Source organism: Recurvomyces mirabilis (assembly GCF_035927965.1).
Source record: "Recurvomyces mirabilis strain CCFEE 5264 chromosome Unknown scaffold_8, whole genome shotgun sequence".
NCBI lineage: Eukaryota > Fungi > Ascomycota > Dothideomycetes > Mycosphaerellales > Teratosphaeriaceae > Recurvomyces > Recurvomyces mirabilis.
This window is the reverse complement of record NW_027041942.1, coordinates 895,540-913,196: the sequence shown is the minus strand read 5'-3', so window position 1 is coordinate 913,196 and position 17,657 is coordinate 895,540. Positions and strand designations below refer to the sequence as shown.

Below are 17,657 nucleotides of genomic sequence, written 5' to 3'. Positions count from 1 at the left end.
CGAGGAATCCGAAGAGCAGAGATCGGCTTCCCTTGCAAATTCCGGTGCAGAGGTAACGAATGATTCTTTGCCGCACGAGGGAATCCTCAACTACGACGAGGCTGGACCTTTTCTCTCCCTTTTGTCGTATGTATGGCTGCATGGCAGTTGTTGAATGGTCTCGTGTGGCCCAAGCCGGCTGCTATCTATACAGCCGCCAAGATATATGAACAACTTATATATGTATACAAGCTTCTTTCGCTCATCGCCCATTCCCAAGCACCGACAATCAACATATACATATACAGTCATCCATCCTCACTTTCCACCCTGCCCCTCCTTCTTCCCCCTCGCCCTCTCCTCCGCCACATCAACACTCCTCCGTCGAATCCTGTCCTGATCCCCAAAAACCCTCGGCACAAGCTCCTTCTTATTAACCTTCCCCATCGCATTCCTCGGGATCCCCTCCACGACCTTCAAGTCTTGCGGGATCTTATACGCCACCAACTTATCCTTAAGCGCACGCCTCATATCCATCGCGCCCCACTCCTTCCCATTCTTCCCCGCCGTTTTCCCGCGAGCGGAAAGGACGACGACGGCCGCGACTTTTTGGCCCCAGGCTTCGGACGGGAGGGCCACGACGGCACATTCCCTAATCTCAGGCAAGGAGAGGAGTTCGCGTTCGATTTCCAGCGCACTCACTTTCTCCCCTCCCGTCTTAATGATATCAGCGCTCTGTCTCCCAAGAATGAACCACGCAGGTCCCTTGGCCCACTCCCCACTCTTCCCCTTTCCAGCACCATGGACAAGACGTCTTACAGCGATATCCCCCGTTTTGAACCATCCATCCTGCGTAAATTCCTTCTTCGTCGCCTCCGGGTTCCGCCAGTACCCTTTGAAAATCGTCGGACCCCTCAATTGAATCTCCCCCTGCCGTTCTTTCCCGTCTGCTGTCATATCCTCGCCGTCCGCAATAACAAGCCCCGTATCCGTATCCACCAACCGCGCCTCCACACTCGGTAAAGGCCAGCCCACGGACCCATCAATCCTATCCTCGTCCGCCAAACCGCAGGATAACGCCATGCCGACTTCCGTCATCCCGAAACGTTCTAATAAAACATTATCAGCCGAGATCTCCGACCAGGCTTTCTTCGTCGGGGTGGGTAAAGCGGCCGAGCCAGAGATATTGAGGCGGAGATGCGGGCGTTTAATGGCTTCTTTGCTCGCGTGGAGTATTTCTGGTGGGAGTGCGGAGTGCGTCTGCAGCATTCGGGCCCAGACTGTCGGGACGACGGTGAAGAAGGTGATGGGTTTTTTCACTGCTTCACCCTCGCCTAGGCCCTCGGGAGTATGGCCGTTTTGTATACTCGTCATGAAGGGCGCGGCGAAGCGTTTCCAGACGGCGTCGACGTTGAAGGGGAAGAGGAATTCTATGGTGCTTCCCGCCAGGAGGGGGGTGAGCATGGCGTTGACTGTGCCGTGGATATGGTGGAGGGGGAGGACGTGCAGGAGGTGCTCGGCTGGAGTGTACTCCCATGCTTGGAGGAGACTTTGGGCCTGAGCTGCTAGGACAGCCGTGGGAAGGAGGACGCCTTTGGGGCGGGCGGTAGTGCCGGAAGTGTAGAGCATCATGCCGCCTTCTGCCAAATAAGACTCGCCAGTCAATTGCACAGCTTCAGTGTCCTCGGCACCTTTGGTGATTTTGTCCACGGATATGTTGACGGGTGGGTTGTCCAGTCCATCTGCTACTACCTCGTCTGCGAGCTTGGCGAACTTGGAGGAGGAGAGGAGCGCCAAGGCTTCGCTATGGTTGAGAATATACCTCAGCTCGCTAGCTGGGAAGGAAGGAGCGAGTGGGACAGCTATGGCGTTGCTGGCGAGGCAGGAGAGCAGTGTGACTGAGAGGGCACTACATCAGCGAATGCTTCAATAGACAATATAGAGTGGGATATAGAGAACTGCCTACCTACATAATCATAGCCATTCTCCACCAAGAACGCTATCCTCTCGCCCACAATACTACTCTCATCCTTGCCAGTCTTCCTCAGCAATCTATCCTTGGCCAGAGCCACATCTTGTAACAAAGACCCATATCTGAACGACCTCCCCGAAAGCGAATGTACTACCGCCGTACTCTCCGCATCATGCTTTGAGATGGCATCGATGAAAGGCGAGCGTTGTAGGGAAGCCATTGCGGGTATGGTTGTGGAGAGGGCACGCGACCTGAAGGATGATGAGAAAGTGGATGAGGCAGAGCGAATATCAGGGAAGAAACGAGAGATACGGAAGGCGGTCAGGCGACGACGAGTCAGCATGGCATTTCACGTTGCTGGAATAGGAAGGAGCGTGGTTTGGTCGGTGAATGGAAAGGTCATAGATGAACATTATTATGCACTGATTGTTCTCCATAAAATTATGCTTATGCTTCAGCCCTACGAGTTCTACAGTACAGTATCTCGAGCAAGGGCCAAGCGCGTCATTAGGGTTTTTTGCACGTGCGGATTGTTTCGACTGCTTGCGCCTATTGTACCACAAGGGAAGCGTCGCTATATCCATAAAATATCACCCACTGAATCATCCACTGAATCACCAAGGTTGGCATTAGATACGAACTGGAGACCTACCTGGACGAAGGAAAGTAGCGTGAGATAGTGGAGGAACAAGGCACTACCACCACGTTGGGAAATCGGCAAGATGGTCAAAGAAACGGCATACTACGACGCCCTGGGTGTAACACCCACAGCCACTGAAATCGAGATCAAAAAGGCCTACCGGAAACAAGCCATCAAACTCCACCCGGACAAGAACCCGGACGACCCGACCGCACATGAAAAGTTCCAGGCGGTGGGAGAAGCATACCAAGTCCTCAGCAACAACGACCTACGAAAGCAATATGACCAATTCGGCAAGGAAGGCGCGAAGCCAGACTCCGGTTTCGAGGACCCGGCCGAGTTCTTCACCATGATCTTCGGTGGGGAGGCGTTTACAGACTGGATTGGCGAGATCAGCATGATGAAGGACTTGACCAAGAGTATGGAGATTAGCATGCGGGAGATGGAGGAGCAGGATCTGACTGCTGCCGAGGCGGCGGCGAATGCGGAGACTAACGCTGCTGAGCAGACGGCGCAGTCGACGACGGGCGTGCCGCCTCCACCAACTTTTGCTGAGGCGGTGCCAGAGAAGTATGGGGCTGCTGCTGGTGGGAGTACCACTACCGAGATACCGGTGCGGGAGAAGGATACAGCACCCTCGTCCGGCACATCCACTCCTCGACCACAAGGCGTCTCAACACGGCTAGCCATCACCGATAAGACGGAAGAAGAAGCCGCGCAGATGGCCGCCGGCATGACGGAAGACGAGAAGAAGTTGCGTGAAAAGGAAAAGAAAAAAGGCGGTCTCACAAAGGAGCAGCGAGAAGAACTCGCCGCCTTCGAGCTGGAACGCAAAAAAGTCAGAGATGAACGCGTGGAGGCCTTGTCCAAGAAACTCATCGACCGCGTCTCCGTCTGGACCGAAACGGACAAAGGCGCCGACGTCACTGCGGCATTCCGAGAGAAGATGCGGCTGGAAGTGGAGAACCTCAAAATGGAATCCTTCGGCATCGAAATCATGCATGCGATCGGCCAGACCTACCTCACCAAAGCCACCACCTTCCTCAAATCCCAGAAACCGATTATCGGCGGCGTGTCCGGCTTCTTCTCCCGCCTGAAGGATAAGGGGAATACGATCAAAGATACCTGGGGTACTGTCTCCACCGCCATCAGCGCGCAGATGGAGATTGAGGAGATGGCGAAGATGGAGGAGAAGGGCGGGGAGGATTGGACGGATGAGAAGCGGGCGGAGTATGAGAAGAGGGTGACTGGGAAAATTCTGGCGGCGGCGTGGAGGGGCAGTAAGTTTGAGATTCAGAGTGTTTTGAGGGAGGTGTGCGATGGGGTGTTGTATGATAAGAGGGTGAAGATGGAGAAGCGGATGGAGAGGGCGCAGGCGCTGGTTATTGTCGGGGAGATATTCGCGAAGGTGAGTCTACCCACTATTGTTCATTACACCCTGATTTTGGATCATGATGTCCATTCATCGTGTGCTGTGACGCTAATCATGTTTTCATTGCCAGGCCGAGCGCGACCCAGAGGAAGAAGGCGATTACATGGCCTTCGAACAACTCATGGCCGAAGCGACGGCCAAACGGGAAAAGAAAGACGACAGTCATAAGGAGAAAGAGAAAAGGAAGGAAAAGGAGAAGGCGGAGAAGGCGGAGAAGAGGCATCATTTCGGCGGTGGCGGGCATGAGCATTCTTCGCCTTCGACCGCAGACGAGAAGACGGCGGCGCATTCGGGACTCTAGGGGGGGATGGATGAAAGGCCTCGCGAAGAAGCTGGGAGTGAGGGGGTCGAGAGAGAGAATAGAGGGAGGACGGTGGCGGTGAGTGGGAACGAGGGGTGGTCTGCGTTATCGTACTTGGGCTATCGGCTCTCGTGAGTGAAGCAGGGCGATTTGTGATGGACGGGCTTGTGGGCTGTGGGTGGGTATTCATAGCGATTGGCGTTCTTTGTATGCTTGGGTTTCTGGGCAGGCAGGCAGGCAGGCTTTTGCACTGCTGCCGGAGCCGCTGCTGATCATGGCTGAGCTTGTTTGGTCGTTCGGTTGGCGTGGGCTACGGCATATGTTATAGAGGGACTCACATCGCTAGGTCTAGGTCTAGGTGGAAGGATAATGATAGATACCCCGCTGGGTAAGAATGATGAGATTCGTTGCTTCTGAAGGCCGCTTTGGAGTGCGTACCTACCTGGTCTGGTCTGGGCTGCTTGGCCGGAATGGTCTCCAAAACACTTGGTTGTGAGCAAGTGTCCTCTTCGCTCATTCGTTATCGCAGCTGCTGCTCACTTGAATCATGTAGCTGCCGCCAGCCTTACAGCCTCGTCTGAGACTCCGCATACTGTGTCGCGCGTGTGCATCATCGGGCGCGTAGCTGGGACGAGGCTGCGAGTAGCGATTGGTCAACAGTGCATGATTACTGGATACTGAGGGCGCTGATCAGCGTTAATGAGGCTCTTGATGTACTTTATCGTTGGCTTTATAGCGGTCGCTGGTCGGGAACTCGAACAAGGTCACAGAAGCACCACAGTATCAGCACTTCATAGCAAGACTCATGCTCCACGACTTTGCGCAGGATCGAGGAGCTTCGGCCCACCTGAGCAGTAAGCAAAACAAGAGAGGCGGCGGCATGGGTTTTCTGCAGTCAGCAAGTGATGCCGAGTAGGAGATCTTGCCGTCCGGTACCTGCAGGTTCTGCAGACAACAGGTAAAGGACAAGCTGCAGCACGATCAAAGGACCCTGCTTGCATCGTCTCAGATCGCGAGCATAATGGAAGTCTCATTGGGCGGATGTGACCTAGAGTTCGGCAAGACAGACGCTTCATTGCCTGGATTTCGCGGGCTAAGGTATGCTTCCGCCACTAAGCAGTCTTGCAGCTATACCTCGTGGCCTATCCAGTCGTGGCCTACAGCCTTGGGCGATTTGAACACATGATAAGAGCCGTGAGCAGATCGAACCTCCTCCGCGCTCCTTCGCTAACACCCAGGCCCCATAGTGCTCGTGCAGCGTCGCTTTCTGCTTCGAACCGACGTAAACGCAAAACCAAGATGAGTGCCAGTCATGAACGTGATGCCGCAGGTATGTTGTTGCTTGCTAAGCATGCCGGGTGGTAGTGCTCCTACTAAGATTAAGCCTAGAGGCAGAAGCTAAACCACGCTTCCTCTTCCGCGCTTCTTCTGACCAGTCTCGTGGCGGCCCAGAAGGCAACACCTTGACCACCGTCGACCCTCTGGCCCATAGCCAAACTGTGGACTACCACTCCTGTCTGGCAGTCATTCCACGCAGCGTAGCCAGATCTATGCTCCAGCACCACTTCCTCTGGCATTACGAACACGCCTCGGAATTCAGCTCCTGGTCTACATCACTCCTTTGGGTTCTCGTCCACGCGATCCGGAAGCAAGTCATTCGCCACGATACGAACGTCCTGATCTACGTCCTGGACACGACACGAGTTGAAGACAACCGAATCCACAGTGCTGTGAAGCTTCTTGATGTTTTCGATCTGCGGCATCCTGAGCAGCTGTCAGAGTACTGCAAAGGCGAGTACCTAGTTCACGGGCTAATGAGAGCAACGATAGGTTTCAAGGCAGTCAAGCTGGAGACAGTAACTCATGCAGGGCTCTATGAAGTGTTTCCGGACCTGCGTATCAGCGCTGCAGATCATCGGCTGTATCTCAGGGTGAGAGACCATTTACGTCCAATCTACTTCGGCAGGATCTGGTCGCTCTCGTACGCGGAAATTCTTGGTCTGAAGAGGCTCGGCCGGTGTTTCGGTAGGAACTGGGAAGCTGTCATGACTGTTGCGTTCCTGAGCATGCGCAGACGCCAAGGAGAGTCGAACAGGGTCCAGGCGCTGTTCGCTGATTTGAATTATTTGCCTATTAGACCAGTACCGGTGTCGATGCGCGTCACAAGCGGCACATTGCGTGAGGGTGAACAAGGTGTCTTTGAAGCCCAAGAGTTCGACAAGCTCTTGAGCTCACTATACGGTGCCGTCGGTAGGAAGAAGGAGAGTACCGATGCACTCACGCAAATCAATGATCTAGTAATTGAGGTTGAGTCTTTGGGCAGTAAGTATCGGGGCAATTCATGGACAAATTCCAGCTAACTAGTAGTAGTCAGGGTGGAGTCAGCATCGCCATAAAGCTTAGCCTAGCGCAGAGACAAAGATTGCAAGCCTGCTTCGGGTAGCGTTGGCGCCTCTTCGTCCCCCTCGCCCAGATCATAGGACCAGGGACAGCCGACCGGCCTTTCTGGTCCCCGGCTTTGTTCGACAGACCAGCTTGCGCGGACATCATCGACGATGAGAGAAGCTTTAGGCAGGCTGTTAGGAGATGCTTTTTTCCAAGGGGTTATGTCGATACTTGACCATGCGTGTATCACAATTGCTGATGAGAAGACTCTTTTGTCGAGCAGCCTCATTTGTAATAACCAACGGCAAAGTAAACACCGGGCAATATGCATGTTTCAGCCTGAGAGGTGTATCTTGCTCTTGTTAAGGTTCGATCAGGGTATGGGTGGGAACAAAGTGACAGAGGAGAATGCCTGACATGGGCAGATAGGTCCATGTGGTCGGGCATGATCATGAACGAGTATTGCATACCAATCGTTGTGGTATGCAGCACCTCGAGACACATCATCTGGAAAGGTCGTTATGCTCACTATGGTTACGGATGTTCTGCATCTCGTCTATGCCCGACACTAGCCTTGCCGACGCAGAGCTTTGCCGTGGGCTGGAAAGGGGTGCATCTCGTTCTTGATTAACCCCTTACTTCAACACTGCGTAACCCTTTCGCTTAAAGTTCTGTAGTCAACTTCCACAGCAACGAACAACCCAATATTTGAGACATTATGATGTACTCGCGCCACGCTATCTCAGCTACACGGCGAAGCGGGATCGGAAGAAGGTCTGGTTGGACGAACGATGCGATCTTGAGACAACTACAGAGCCTACAGCAGCGACATTCCTTTCTGTTCAAGCAAAAGCCGTTGCACAGCATGCTAAAGAGGGCACTTCTTGGGAGATGATCACCAGCTATTTCGCCTTTGATCAATCATCAATGTCTGCCGTTTAACATGAACGTGGGTCGCAGATTAAGCAAGAACGAACGTACCTGGATGATTGGGCGGCTTGATCTGCTAGCCTGGTCACTCACAGTGATGGTGCTGGTGCCTCTGCTCTACGCTTCACACTATCATAGTATATGGCGCTGGCAGCAATGGTCCAAAGGGTTGGCGAAGGTTAGCGCTGGGTACCGCATGTTGACATCCATACCACACAACGTGGCAGACCTTTATCGAGACCCTATGGCGGGCGCTATGGCACACCCCATGGATATTCGTGGAACTTTGAATCGCAGCAGAGAGGCACCTACGGTAGGAGACGCAGCGGCAGGCACGAATACCGGAAAGCCGGGCCGGGTGAATAAGATGATCGGCAGGCAACACAGCTCTGCCGGAAAGCCATCGTCCGTAGAAGATGAGGATGAGGTGTACGGCGCCAATTGCAAGCGTAAGTCGATGGAAGGAAAAGGCGAAGCGGCCGCGAGATGATCTCCAGTGGAACCCAAGCAGTCGTGAGCTTGGAAGATTTGCCGCTCGATGTAGACAATAGACAACATCTCCACTTCATGCTCCTCCTTGCGTCGTCTATATGTGCTGTCAGGTATTCATTCTGCGGCAGTCGTGAGAAAGCCACGACATAAAGACTCCATCGCATTCACCGACTTAACAGCATCTGGAAAGGCTCATCGCACTGAATCACGGCAAATCATCACCACCCCCCGCTCCTCCCCTCCCTCTCCCTCCTCTCCACAAATCTCCGAACCAATCCCGCCGCTTTCTCAGTGGAAGTACTGGTAACATCAACCTCAACCTCATCCTCATCCCCAAACCACCAAATCCCATCACCATGCTCCCGATACCGTCTCAAACCCTCCACATCCGTCAACGTCTCATTCCTATCACCACCGCGTCCCGGAAGCTGCAGCCTGCGTTCGTTCTCAACTTGCTCGCAGTGGAGATTGACACTGTAGAATCTCCTCCCATCCTCACCGAGAGCCAGGTCCGTGTAGTCTCCCATGCAGTCGTTATGCTCTGTCTGGCTGTCCGTGAAGATGAAGACGGTGTCCTCCAATTCAGGGCTTCGACAACAGGACGTAAGCGTTGTTGCCGGTACTCGCTACGTTTCTGCTGGTACAGACCATGGCCACGTGGGTAACGTTTCTCGACTGGATCGATTAGGTCGTGGTTGTGAAGGATCTGTGAGCCTGGGATCAAGGGTTGCAGAGCTCGAGCGACGGCGAATTTGCCTACGCCTGGCCAGCCGTTGATGTAGATTACGTAGGCTGGAATGGTGGCGTTGTCTCTCATTCGTAGGTTGGTGCTGTGGATGGGTTTGACCTTCGGTATTGTACTTGGTGAGGAGACTGTTCTGAAGTCGTAGGTCTGGCAAGCTGTTTGCTTCTGCAGTGACGTTGAACAATGGAGAGGGCATCTGCATATCTGCCTCTGTGCTCCATCCTGACTATCTGCATGGGAATTGCTGGCCATAGGATAGCTTGCGAGCAGTCGTGAAGATTGAAGATAGCTTCACGATGCAGTCAGACCTCGCGAAGCGTTGTAGTGCGATTGTCAGCTCTGGAATCTTTCCATGCGCTTTTGCAGAATGCTCGTGACGCTGCTACTGGCCATTCCTATCTGATGTCAGTCTTTAACAAGAGCACAATGCAGCAAACTGTAGACAACCAGCATATCGACCGTGCCTGCCTCCCGGGTCCCTGTATGTGGCACACTGTTGAGGTCAATGATACACCAACATGATGGCTTCTTGGGAAGCTTCTGGCTCTACGGGCCTGTTGGAAGTGATGGAATGATGACTTGAAGCATAATTGGTTCGATCTTCGGATGGAGTTGTGTTGAGTGTAGCTTGAGCCTACATATGTAGCGACCTTGATATCCGGCCAAGGTCATAGCATATGTGCCATTGTCATTGTGCTCGCGTCACTGGGCCCATTGAGACCTCGTGGCTCAGAAGTATCTTCTCAAGCAGTCCTTGCCTTCTTACTGCTAAGCGCCCTCTTCAAATCCCTCTCATCGCTCTTATCATGCATCCCAGCCATTCGATCGCGTAGGTGCCTCTTCCATCGTGGTGGCATCCATTCCTGTCGTACATCTCCATGAACGTCCTGCCGGCAAACCCCATCACGGCGCACATAATATACATCCCATCGTCATGGGCTCACTCATCCTTGCCTACATCCAAGTCAGCACCCACACCCAACTACGAATCGCATACTAAACCACTCACCTCTGCTTATGCTTCGCATTCTTCGAACAAATAATATACACATACTTCCCACCCTTCCTCCTTACACTCTTACAGCCATCGCAGAGCTTCTTCACACTACTCCGCACCTTCATGCCTCGGGTTTGCTGTCGCGGGACCGGTCCACCACCTCCTAACACCGGTCTACTTATGCTCAAGCTCCGGAATGCTGTGTTGAGAGTGTTTGTTGGTCGTGATGACATGAAGGTGGATGTGGTTAATTGTCTCTGTGATGATCGCAATGCTGCTGTGGTGGTGGACGGACACGAGGCTGCTTGTGTCGCAGGTCGGAAGGCGAGAGGGCAGTGGAGCGCGGATCGGGTGCTTCGTATGGCAAACATGATGGCGGTAGGTGGTTGGTGAGTGATGTGAAGAGATAGTAGAGCATGTGAAGATGTCCATATCGGAGGTCTACGGCGGACCAGAAGTGGAGGCCTTATAGTTTCAGGCAAACAAGCATAAAGTTTATGCGACTTGCACAAAACACCGCTGGCATACATCAAGGACAACAAACTGTACATGTGGGAAGCCTGAACGTCACACAAGATAGTAGCGAGTACGCTGACGAGGACACTAGTCTCATGAGCTCGGTAGTGGTGATCAGTAGGGCTTCACCATTGACATATCTACTCTACACTGCTAGTGATGCTAATCGAACCGATCCTCAAACACTCGATTTATGGCCGCCGCGACCTGACTGTAAGTAATGATCTGATTATGACCGCCATACTGCACAATCTCAAAGCTCGTCCTCGGCCTACCCTTCGCCTTGACATCCAGCACAGCCGGCCCCTGACTCCCATCGATACACTTCACCGGTCCAGCTTCATCTTTATCCTCATACACACCCGGCTCGGCACCCTCACCGAAGATACGCCGGCAGATCATCTCAGTTTGATGATATGGAATATCCATGTCCCGGATCGAATGTACGAGCTGCAATGCGCCCATTTGTCTACCCTCCTGCGACTTGAGAAGGGGGCTGTTGTGTAGAGTATTGTAGTATGCCTCCAACCGCTCAGCAGAAAGCCACTTATCCACCATTGTGCTCGTGAGCAGACCTGCCAGGTACGGGAATGGTCTCAGTGGGAGCAAGATTGGTAGGAGTCCGCCGATGCGATATGTGAGCATTAAGCTTGGCAAGCTCGAGAACGGTGCCACTAGGATCACCCCGGCGAAAGTCGTTGGCTTGACGCGTTGCAGTTCCCGTGAAGAAGCGGGTGTGAGCTCACTGCTGGGATCGGCGAAATTGAGTGCTACTGCGCTACTGACAGCCGTTCCAAGACTCTGGCCGAGGATCAAGACACGCTCTGCAGGTATGCCGATGACGTTCAGTACATAATTGACCAAAGTCGTGCCATCCGTAACCAGACCAGCTTCTGTAGGCGAGCCAGTAGAGTAGCCAAAGCCTCGATAGTCGATCGTCAGGACATGAGTGTTAGGCTGGAGAGATAGTTGACGATATGTCTGCATCCGTAATGCTTGAGCAAGGTGGCCAGCATTGCCGTGGACTTCTTGATGGATCATGATTAGCTCGATAGCATGAGTGATATTGTGACGAAATCATACATGTCACCACCACCTTCGCCGCGGGATCTTCAGTGAGCAATCTAAACGCACTAGTCGTGGTGAAATCGTCAACAGGCGCATGTGGTCGGTCCTCAGCTTTCAGTGCTTTTTCGTGGCGAGTATAGGTGTCAATAGGTAGAACATGCCAAGCATACAAGGTTTCGCCATCGGGAGTCCTCAGATTGAACGGTGTGACCTGATGATGGGCGAATCCAAAGGCCTCTGGTTCGTTTAGGTCATCGCCAAGCCAGAGAGTGTTTATCTTGTTCGCGTACAAGGCGAAGCGTTGGATCTGTGGCGTTAGGAGAGCTCCAAGGACGATAGCGTAGATGCCCACTGCTGCGCTGACACCGAGAGCCAGGCGCTGCGATACGCCGGCCACGATTGGCATCTCTGCCTGACGATGTAGGTTGGGTGGTGCTATTGAAGTTGGATGTCATTGACATTGATATTGACATGTGAGCGTGGCTGAAACGCCACAGCTCGCTGTGATTGGCAAGCGTATTCGACATCTCTCGCGTGCTGTGCTTCACGGCGTATCATTTCATCACATGATCGACATCAACACGTGAAGGGCTGTAGAGAGAGATAAGACTGGGGCAGGCGATGTGACGAGTATGGTACAAACAGCAGAGGTGGCCAGTGGGCAGAAGCGAGGAGTAGGAAGGCCGCCAAAGAACGCGACACCGATCACGAAGAAGCCTAGACTTTCTATATCGACACCACTGCAAGTCTCATCGACGCTACATTCCCCTTCGAATGATACACCGACCAAGAGAAAGCGAGAAATCAAGCTACCAACAAGGATATCCGAGAGCAAGCCCATACCTACTCTTCCACACCCACAGCGATCAAGCCTCCCGGACGATGAGTATCAAAGCATCGCAGCTAGTGCTGTTCTCTCGGCAGCTCTCGCACGATCCCAGCATCGATGGACACACGAATGCATATTCGAACGCTACTGGACGAAGCCGGAGACGGGGAAGGGTGCTCGTCCACCTCCACCGAACAATCCGGATTTGAAGTCTATGAAGCTAAAGGGCGAGTGTCGGATCAGGATAGAGCCACATATATTCGAGTGTCAAATGTATGTGGCCGATATACCGAAGCCTCCACCGCCTCCAAAGCAGCAGCAGCAGTACAACCAGCCGGTACAGAGTGCATATGGACAGCCATATAGGACACAGCAAGCAGGATATGGGCAGCAGAATGCATATCAGGGGCAAACACTGGCACCAATGACCCAGCAGAATGGGCAAGGGAGGACGCTGCCACCCCTCAATCCGAGTGGTCCGCGCTCGTTCTCGCTTGCACAGTCATCGCCTTCAGCCACTCAAGACAAGAAGCCTGGTCCCGACCCCGTCATCACCAAGCTCGCTGCACGTGCCTCTTCTGATCCCGAGCTCAAGACGCTCATGAAGGAAGTGGCGACTGGCAATGCGACGCAAGATCAACTGAAGGTCTTCCAGAAGCACATCGACGAGCTACAAAGACAGATCAAAGTGGAAAAGGAGCGCGAGGAAGCAGAGAAGAGGGCGAAAATGGAATCAATTGCTGCATCGCCGCCTGGAAAGGAGGATGTGATTCGCTATGACGGAGCGCTAGACAACAAGCCGAAACACGATTCACCGCAGCAATCTACACCAAGTTATCAGACGCCGTGGCGACCTCCCGTACCAACACAAGCACCCGTGATCCTTGCCTTCACCATCCCCGGAGCATCAGAAGACCGCTTCCTCTTCCCGCAAAATAGCATCCTGGAACGCCTGAGTCCACACCACTACCTCGCCTCCTTCATCGTCGTCAGGGCTGGCAAAGAAAGTGCAGATCCTCATATCCCAAATCTGAATCCCAAAAAGGACTACTGGCAGCCCGTCACATTGATGCTCGAAGTCAAAGTTGGGCTGGAAGAGCTACCTGGACATGTGCAGAAATGGGTGAGACCTCCGGAAGAAGTGAGAAAGGGTATGGAGGAGATTATGACGAGATGCGAGCGGGCGCCGGAGGGGTGGGTGGCGATGCGATTACCCGTCAAGGGTCTCGTGGACGTGGAGGAAGGAAGTGCCAGTGCAAGTGGAGTCAGTAAGGAGGCTACTCCGGTTGTAGAGCAGAGCGGTAAGGCAAAGGCGAAGAGCAATATCAAGTACGTCAAGCGAGCGTCTACCGGGTCGGCCGCGACCAAAGCAGGTCCGGGTGACACGGCAGAAGGCAAGAAAGTAGAGCGCAAAGCTTCGATCGGCAAAGTCAAGACGGAAGCACCGATCGAAGCTGCTGCGGATGCGAGGACCTCTAGTGATGTACCAGCGATAGATGGAGCTGCCGATACCCTAACAACTACAACGGAGACAGGACGACCAAGGAGGACAGCAAGGAAAAGTGTACGAATCAGTGAAGCATAAGTATGTGCATCATATTAAATCGAATGATCAAACTCAACAAAGTCATCAACACCACCTGGCTCATTAACACAGTGTCCTCCGCTTCCATAGCACTTCCACTGCACCACCATCTCCATCCCCAGCAAGCTCCGCCGCAACTCCTTACCATAACCCACCTTGTCCGTAGCGTCATCCTCACAATGCTCAAGGAGAACAGGAGTCCTTACAGCTTCTGTAGCAATCCCCGCCATCTCAAAAACATGTGTCGGACACGGTAGCCAGCTTGCGAAACCGACGAAGCCGGCGAGTTGGTTGTTAGATGCAAGTAGTGCGTAGATGGCTAGAGTGCATCCCTGACTTATACCGCCTAGGACGATATTTTGGTTGTGCTCGGCTGGGGGATTGATTATGTGGCATGTGTCAATTGTGGTTAGACGATCATTCACTCTTTGACAGAGGCTCTTGTGATGGCTTTTGGTATAAAAGGGGGTCACGGGAGCTTACGCTGCTTGTCTCTCTAGCTGAGATATCATCGAAAAGCTTCCACGTTCTTGTGAGGCAAGGGGAAAGCTGTTCATAGCAGGTGCTCGCACGGTAATGCCGTCGGAATGGATGGCTATTAGCATCGTGAAGACCTGCAGATACGTCTGATGTGTTGTATATCTTATGCACACAAGTGTGAGGTGGTTTGGCAGTCGAGCTGCTTACTAAGGCAACATTCACCGAGACGGTAACCTCACGCGTTGCTCTTGACTTCGACATGTGCAAGTACCCCATCCCGTCTTCTATCAATCTTGAGACAAGAGTGTCGATTCGATACAACGCGCATACCCCCTTATTGTATAAAGTCTTCGGAGCTCGAAACGGAGAATGTCAGGCCAGCAACCGAAGTGAGTAGAGCCAATGGCTGAATCCTTGCTTAGACTAACACCCCATAGCGCCTGGCAAACCGCCGGCCGACCACGACACTCCCACTCTGCCTCACGCACACCTCAAAGCCGCTCTGGCACAGCCTCACCCAGCCAGCAGAACCAGAACCAGAACCAGCCTTCGCAGCAGCCACGGCAAGATAGTGGACGGCCGCAGCAAGCAAACAGTGTATGGACGCAGCGCAGTAGTAGCACGAGTGGAAGCAACGGGCAAGCGACTACTGGCTCAGCGTCGGCGGCGGTGGTGCAGGACGAGGCGTATGTGCCTGCCAATGGCTTCAACGCAGTGGAAGTGAAGGCGGCATTGGGTAGGGAAGCTGGCCCTGCGGTGTACAAGGTCAACGAGACGGCAAGAGGGAATGGTAATAGTGCTTGGGGCGCCAAATCAAGCCATATGGCCAACAATCAGCCGTTCTTCACGCAGCTGGCTAAGCAAATCGCTACTTTAGAAGGCGGTGGCTGAGTGTAAAAGTATGCGGAACGCATGAAAGGACTGTTGCACACGAGAGCACAGCTCAAGGCAGCAATCTTGTGTACGGTGTGACAGAGTTCCTCCCAACCTTGATTTGGCGTGGAGTGCAGGTGAAATATCAGATAGTACTCGGACGACTAGTTCAATTGTGATTCTCAACTCACTCGATGGCGAGAAAGAGCGCCGTGGGTTTACAGTTAATACGCTGAAATACAACACACTCGGGAATCTAGGAGCATCGATCGGAGCACGACTGAAATTTCTGGTGCCTGGCCAATATGCGCATCACGAATTCTATCATGCTGGAGTGCGCTCGCTTGCTCGACCACCTGAACAAAGTCTAGTCTGTGCGTTCTTCCCGCAAGATGCAGGTGCAAACACGCGCCGTTCATCTTCAAACCCGATGTCCTTCACAAAGTTTCCGTAATCCCGGAATACCTTCAGAGTCTAGGCGCCATGGACGATACCACGTCGTCGCGAGGTACCGTTTCAGAAAAGGATGGGACCGAAGATGATCTGCGGTGCTGGGCTTATATGGCTGCTTCATGACTTGCTGAAAAAGTTGACACCAAAGAGCTACTCGACCATGAAAAGAAGTCAACACAAATGTGTCGTTGCTATTTGTGACATGGTGACGGCCATCTGCGAGAAACCTGCTGGACTCGACAGTGTGGTGGAGCCCGGGCTGTACCAACAATTCTTCGCTGCGCATCCCGATCTGGCGAAGACGTATGGTTATGAAGCATAGATAGTAGTATGTGAGGGGCTCCTGGCCGTGGCATGGGTTGGAGAACGATGGTACTGCTGGTCCTGCTGGCAGTGAGCCCCCGAGCAGTCTAGGAAAGGTGGGCCGCAGGTCTGGGGGCTCAAGGACGAACATGTGCGTGGTTGATGCTGAGTATGCAGGGGTCTGACGGGTGAATGCATGAGCAGACATATGCGCCGGCCCGTGCGCAAACAACTGCAAGCATTTTTCCTATAAGATGCTCACATTCTTTTTATATATCCTCTGCATCCTGAGCCCCAATCACAACAACAACGTCCACAATCCTCGAAAGCCCCCACCGCCAGACCTTCACACAAGCACACCGACATGGAGCGATTGAAGGACGCCGCCACTCAGCCTGACACTCTAGCCATGAAGAACATGACACTGCGGAACAAGCGAAGCATCTTCCCACTGCCGCGTGAGCTACGAGATCATATTTACGGCTATCTGCTCCACCACGACTACGTACAGGAAGCACCCTTTCGCGACCGAGCACGGCTGCCACCGCACGGACAGACCAGTGGCGAAAGCTTCACGTGGCAGATGCATCGCTCACACCTACCGCTACCACACGGACATCCTTCAGGTCAACCACCAGATTCATACTGAAGCCAAGCAAGTCCTCGCGCTGAACCGCTTCGTGATCATCTCTTTCAGATGGGACGGCCTCCATCGTGCGGTCCACCAACATGACGTGCCGATCGTATCCGAGACTCCAAAAGCTATCGCCAAATTCTCGCACCATGTGGCGCGGGTGCACATCCAGCTCTCCAAAGTAGACAAGGTCATTGACAGACTTCGAAGCTTCATCATCGTAGCCGGAGACCTGCCCACGTTCTGTGGCCACTTCATGCAGTGGTTGTTCTTCTTGACGGAGTCGCCGGCTCCGGTCCTCTTCGACAACGTCACTGATCCGAACGGCAGGATTTCTGATGTCCGAGTGGGAGAAAGCGCGAGGACCGTTCGCACTAAGATCCAAAATGGTTACTCCCAGCACGACACCAGCGGAGCAGACTCAAGAGGCGGAGCTCCTGGCTCCATTCAATGATATGGTCATGGGATGTCAGAAGGTGACATTCCTCAACAGCTCCTGTTCCCAATACACTGCACTACTAGGATCAACCATGGGCCCGAAATGTCTCTCAGCAGTCTCCCTGATGTGGAAAATGGTCGACGTGGCTCGTCGTATCAGAAGCCAAGCCGACGGGTTGGTCAAGAAGTGCGAACTCTCTCTTGCTCTACATCAGTACGACCTTATCACTTCGATGGGAGGCTCGGACTTCTGGACATTCCCACCCGAGGCTTTCGATGACGAGACCGAAAAGGCGGCAACGCTATTGCTGCGCATCATGCTGGACACGACCTCCACGAGCGGCTTCCTCAGGCTTCGTCTTGGCGACATGAAAGCAGTCCAGAAGACCTGGGAAGAGTCTGACAAGATCAAGACACCTATCTGGGAGATGCGCACCTAGATTACTGTGAATCCTGACCGTGGTCGCGCTCTGGCCTGCTTACATGGATCAGCCTGGCTGGATATACTGCTCGTATTTCTGCTGGATGGGCACTCTGGTAACCTGTCTAGGTATGTACCAGGCCTGGAGAGCCTTTGCGAGGACGTTGACGTATCAGCGGACTAT

The 17,657-nt window shown here is 53.4% G+C and overlaps 7 protein-coding genes across 7 annotated transcripts; 5 read left to right on the top strand and 2 right to left on the bottom strand.

Moving 5' to 3' along the window:
• Positions 1-297: 297 nt before the first annotated feature.
• On the bottom strand, positions 298-2,171 carry LTS14_003986 (uncharacterized protein; the record flags this gene model as incomplete). The annotated part of the gene is made up of 2 exons (XM_064836688.1): positions 298-1,814; positions 1,946-2,171. 2 exons carry the CDS (start codon positions 2,169-2,171, stop codon positions 298-300), a joined length of 1,743 nt encoding a protein of 580 aa, XP_064696079.1.
• A 502-nt stretch (positions 2,172-2,673) lies between these two features.
• CAJ1 (DnaJ-like protein) lies at positions 2,674-4,324 on the top strand (the record flags this gene model as incomplete). The annotated part of the gene is made up of 2 exons (XM_064836687.1): positions 2,674-3,999; positions 4,094-4,324. The coding sequence occupies 2 exons, from the start codon at positions 2,674-2,676 to the stop codon at positions 4,322-4,324; spliced, it is 1,557 nt and encodes a 518-aa protein (XP_064696078.1).
• A 1,299-nt stretch (positions 4,325-5,623) lies between these two features.
• On the top strand, positions 5,624-6,684 carry LTS14_003984 (uncharacterized protein; the record flags this gene model as incomplete). The annotated part of the gene is made up of 2 exons (XM_064836686.1): positions 5,624-5,654; positions 5,714-6,684. 2 exons carry the CDS (start codon positions 5,624-5,626, stop codon positions 6,682-6,684), a joined length of 1,002 nt encoding a protein of 333 aa, XP_064696077.1.
• Positions 6,685-10,551: 3,867 nt separating this feature from the next.
• Positions 10,552-11,863, bottom strand: LTS14_003983 (uncharacterized protein; the record flags this gene model as incomplete). Its single annotated transcript, XM_064836685.1, has 2 exons — positions 10,552-11,414; positions 11,473-11,863. The coding sequence occupies 2 exons, from the start codon at positions 11,861-11,863 to the stop codon at positions 10,552-10,554; spliced, it is 1,254 nt and encodes a 417-aa protein (XP_064696076.1).
• A 226-nt stretch (positions 11,864-12,089) lies between these two features.
• Positions 12,090-13,871, top strand: LTS14_003982 (uncharacterized protein; the record flags this gene model as incomplete). Its single annotated transcript, XM_064836684.1, has 1 exon — positions 12,090-13,871. One exon carries the CDS (start codon positions 12,090-12,092, stop codon positions 13,869-13,871), a length of 1,782 nt encoding a protein of 593 aa, XP_064696075.1.
• An 849-nt stretch (positions 13,872-14,720) lies between these two features.
• On the top strand, positions 14,721-15,242 carry LTS14_003981 (uncharacterized protein; the record flags this gene model as incomplete). Its single annotated transcript, XM_064836683.1, has 2 exons — positions 14,721-14,740; positions 14,789-15,242. The coding sequence occupies 2 exons, from the start codon at positions 14,721-14,723 to the stop codon at positions 15,240-15,242; spliced, it is 474 nt and encodes a 157-aa protein (XP_064696074.1).
• A 1,758-nt stretch (positions 15,243-17,000) lies between these two features.
• LTS14_003980 (uncharacterized protein) lies at positions 17,001-17,492 on the top strand (the record flags this gene model as incomplete). Its single annotated transcript, XM_064836682.1, has 1 exon — positions 17,001-17,492. One exon carries the CDS (start codon positions 17,001-17,003, stop codon positions 17,490-17,492), a length of 492 nt encoding a protein of 163 aa, XP_064696073.1.
• Between the last annotated feature and the right edge of the window lie 165 nt (positions 17,493-17,657).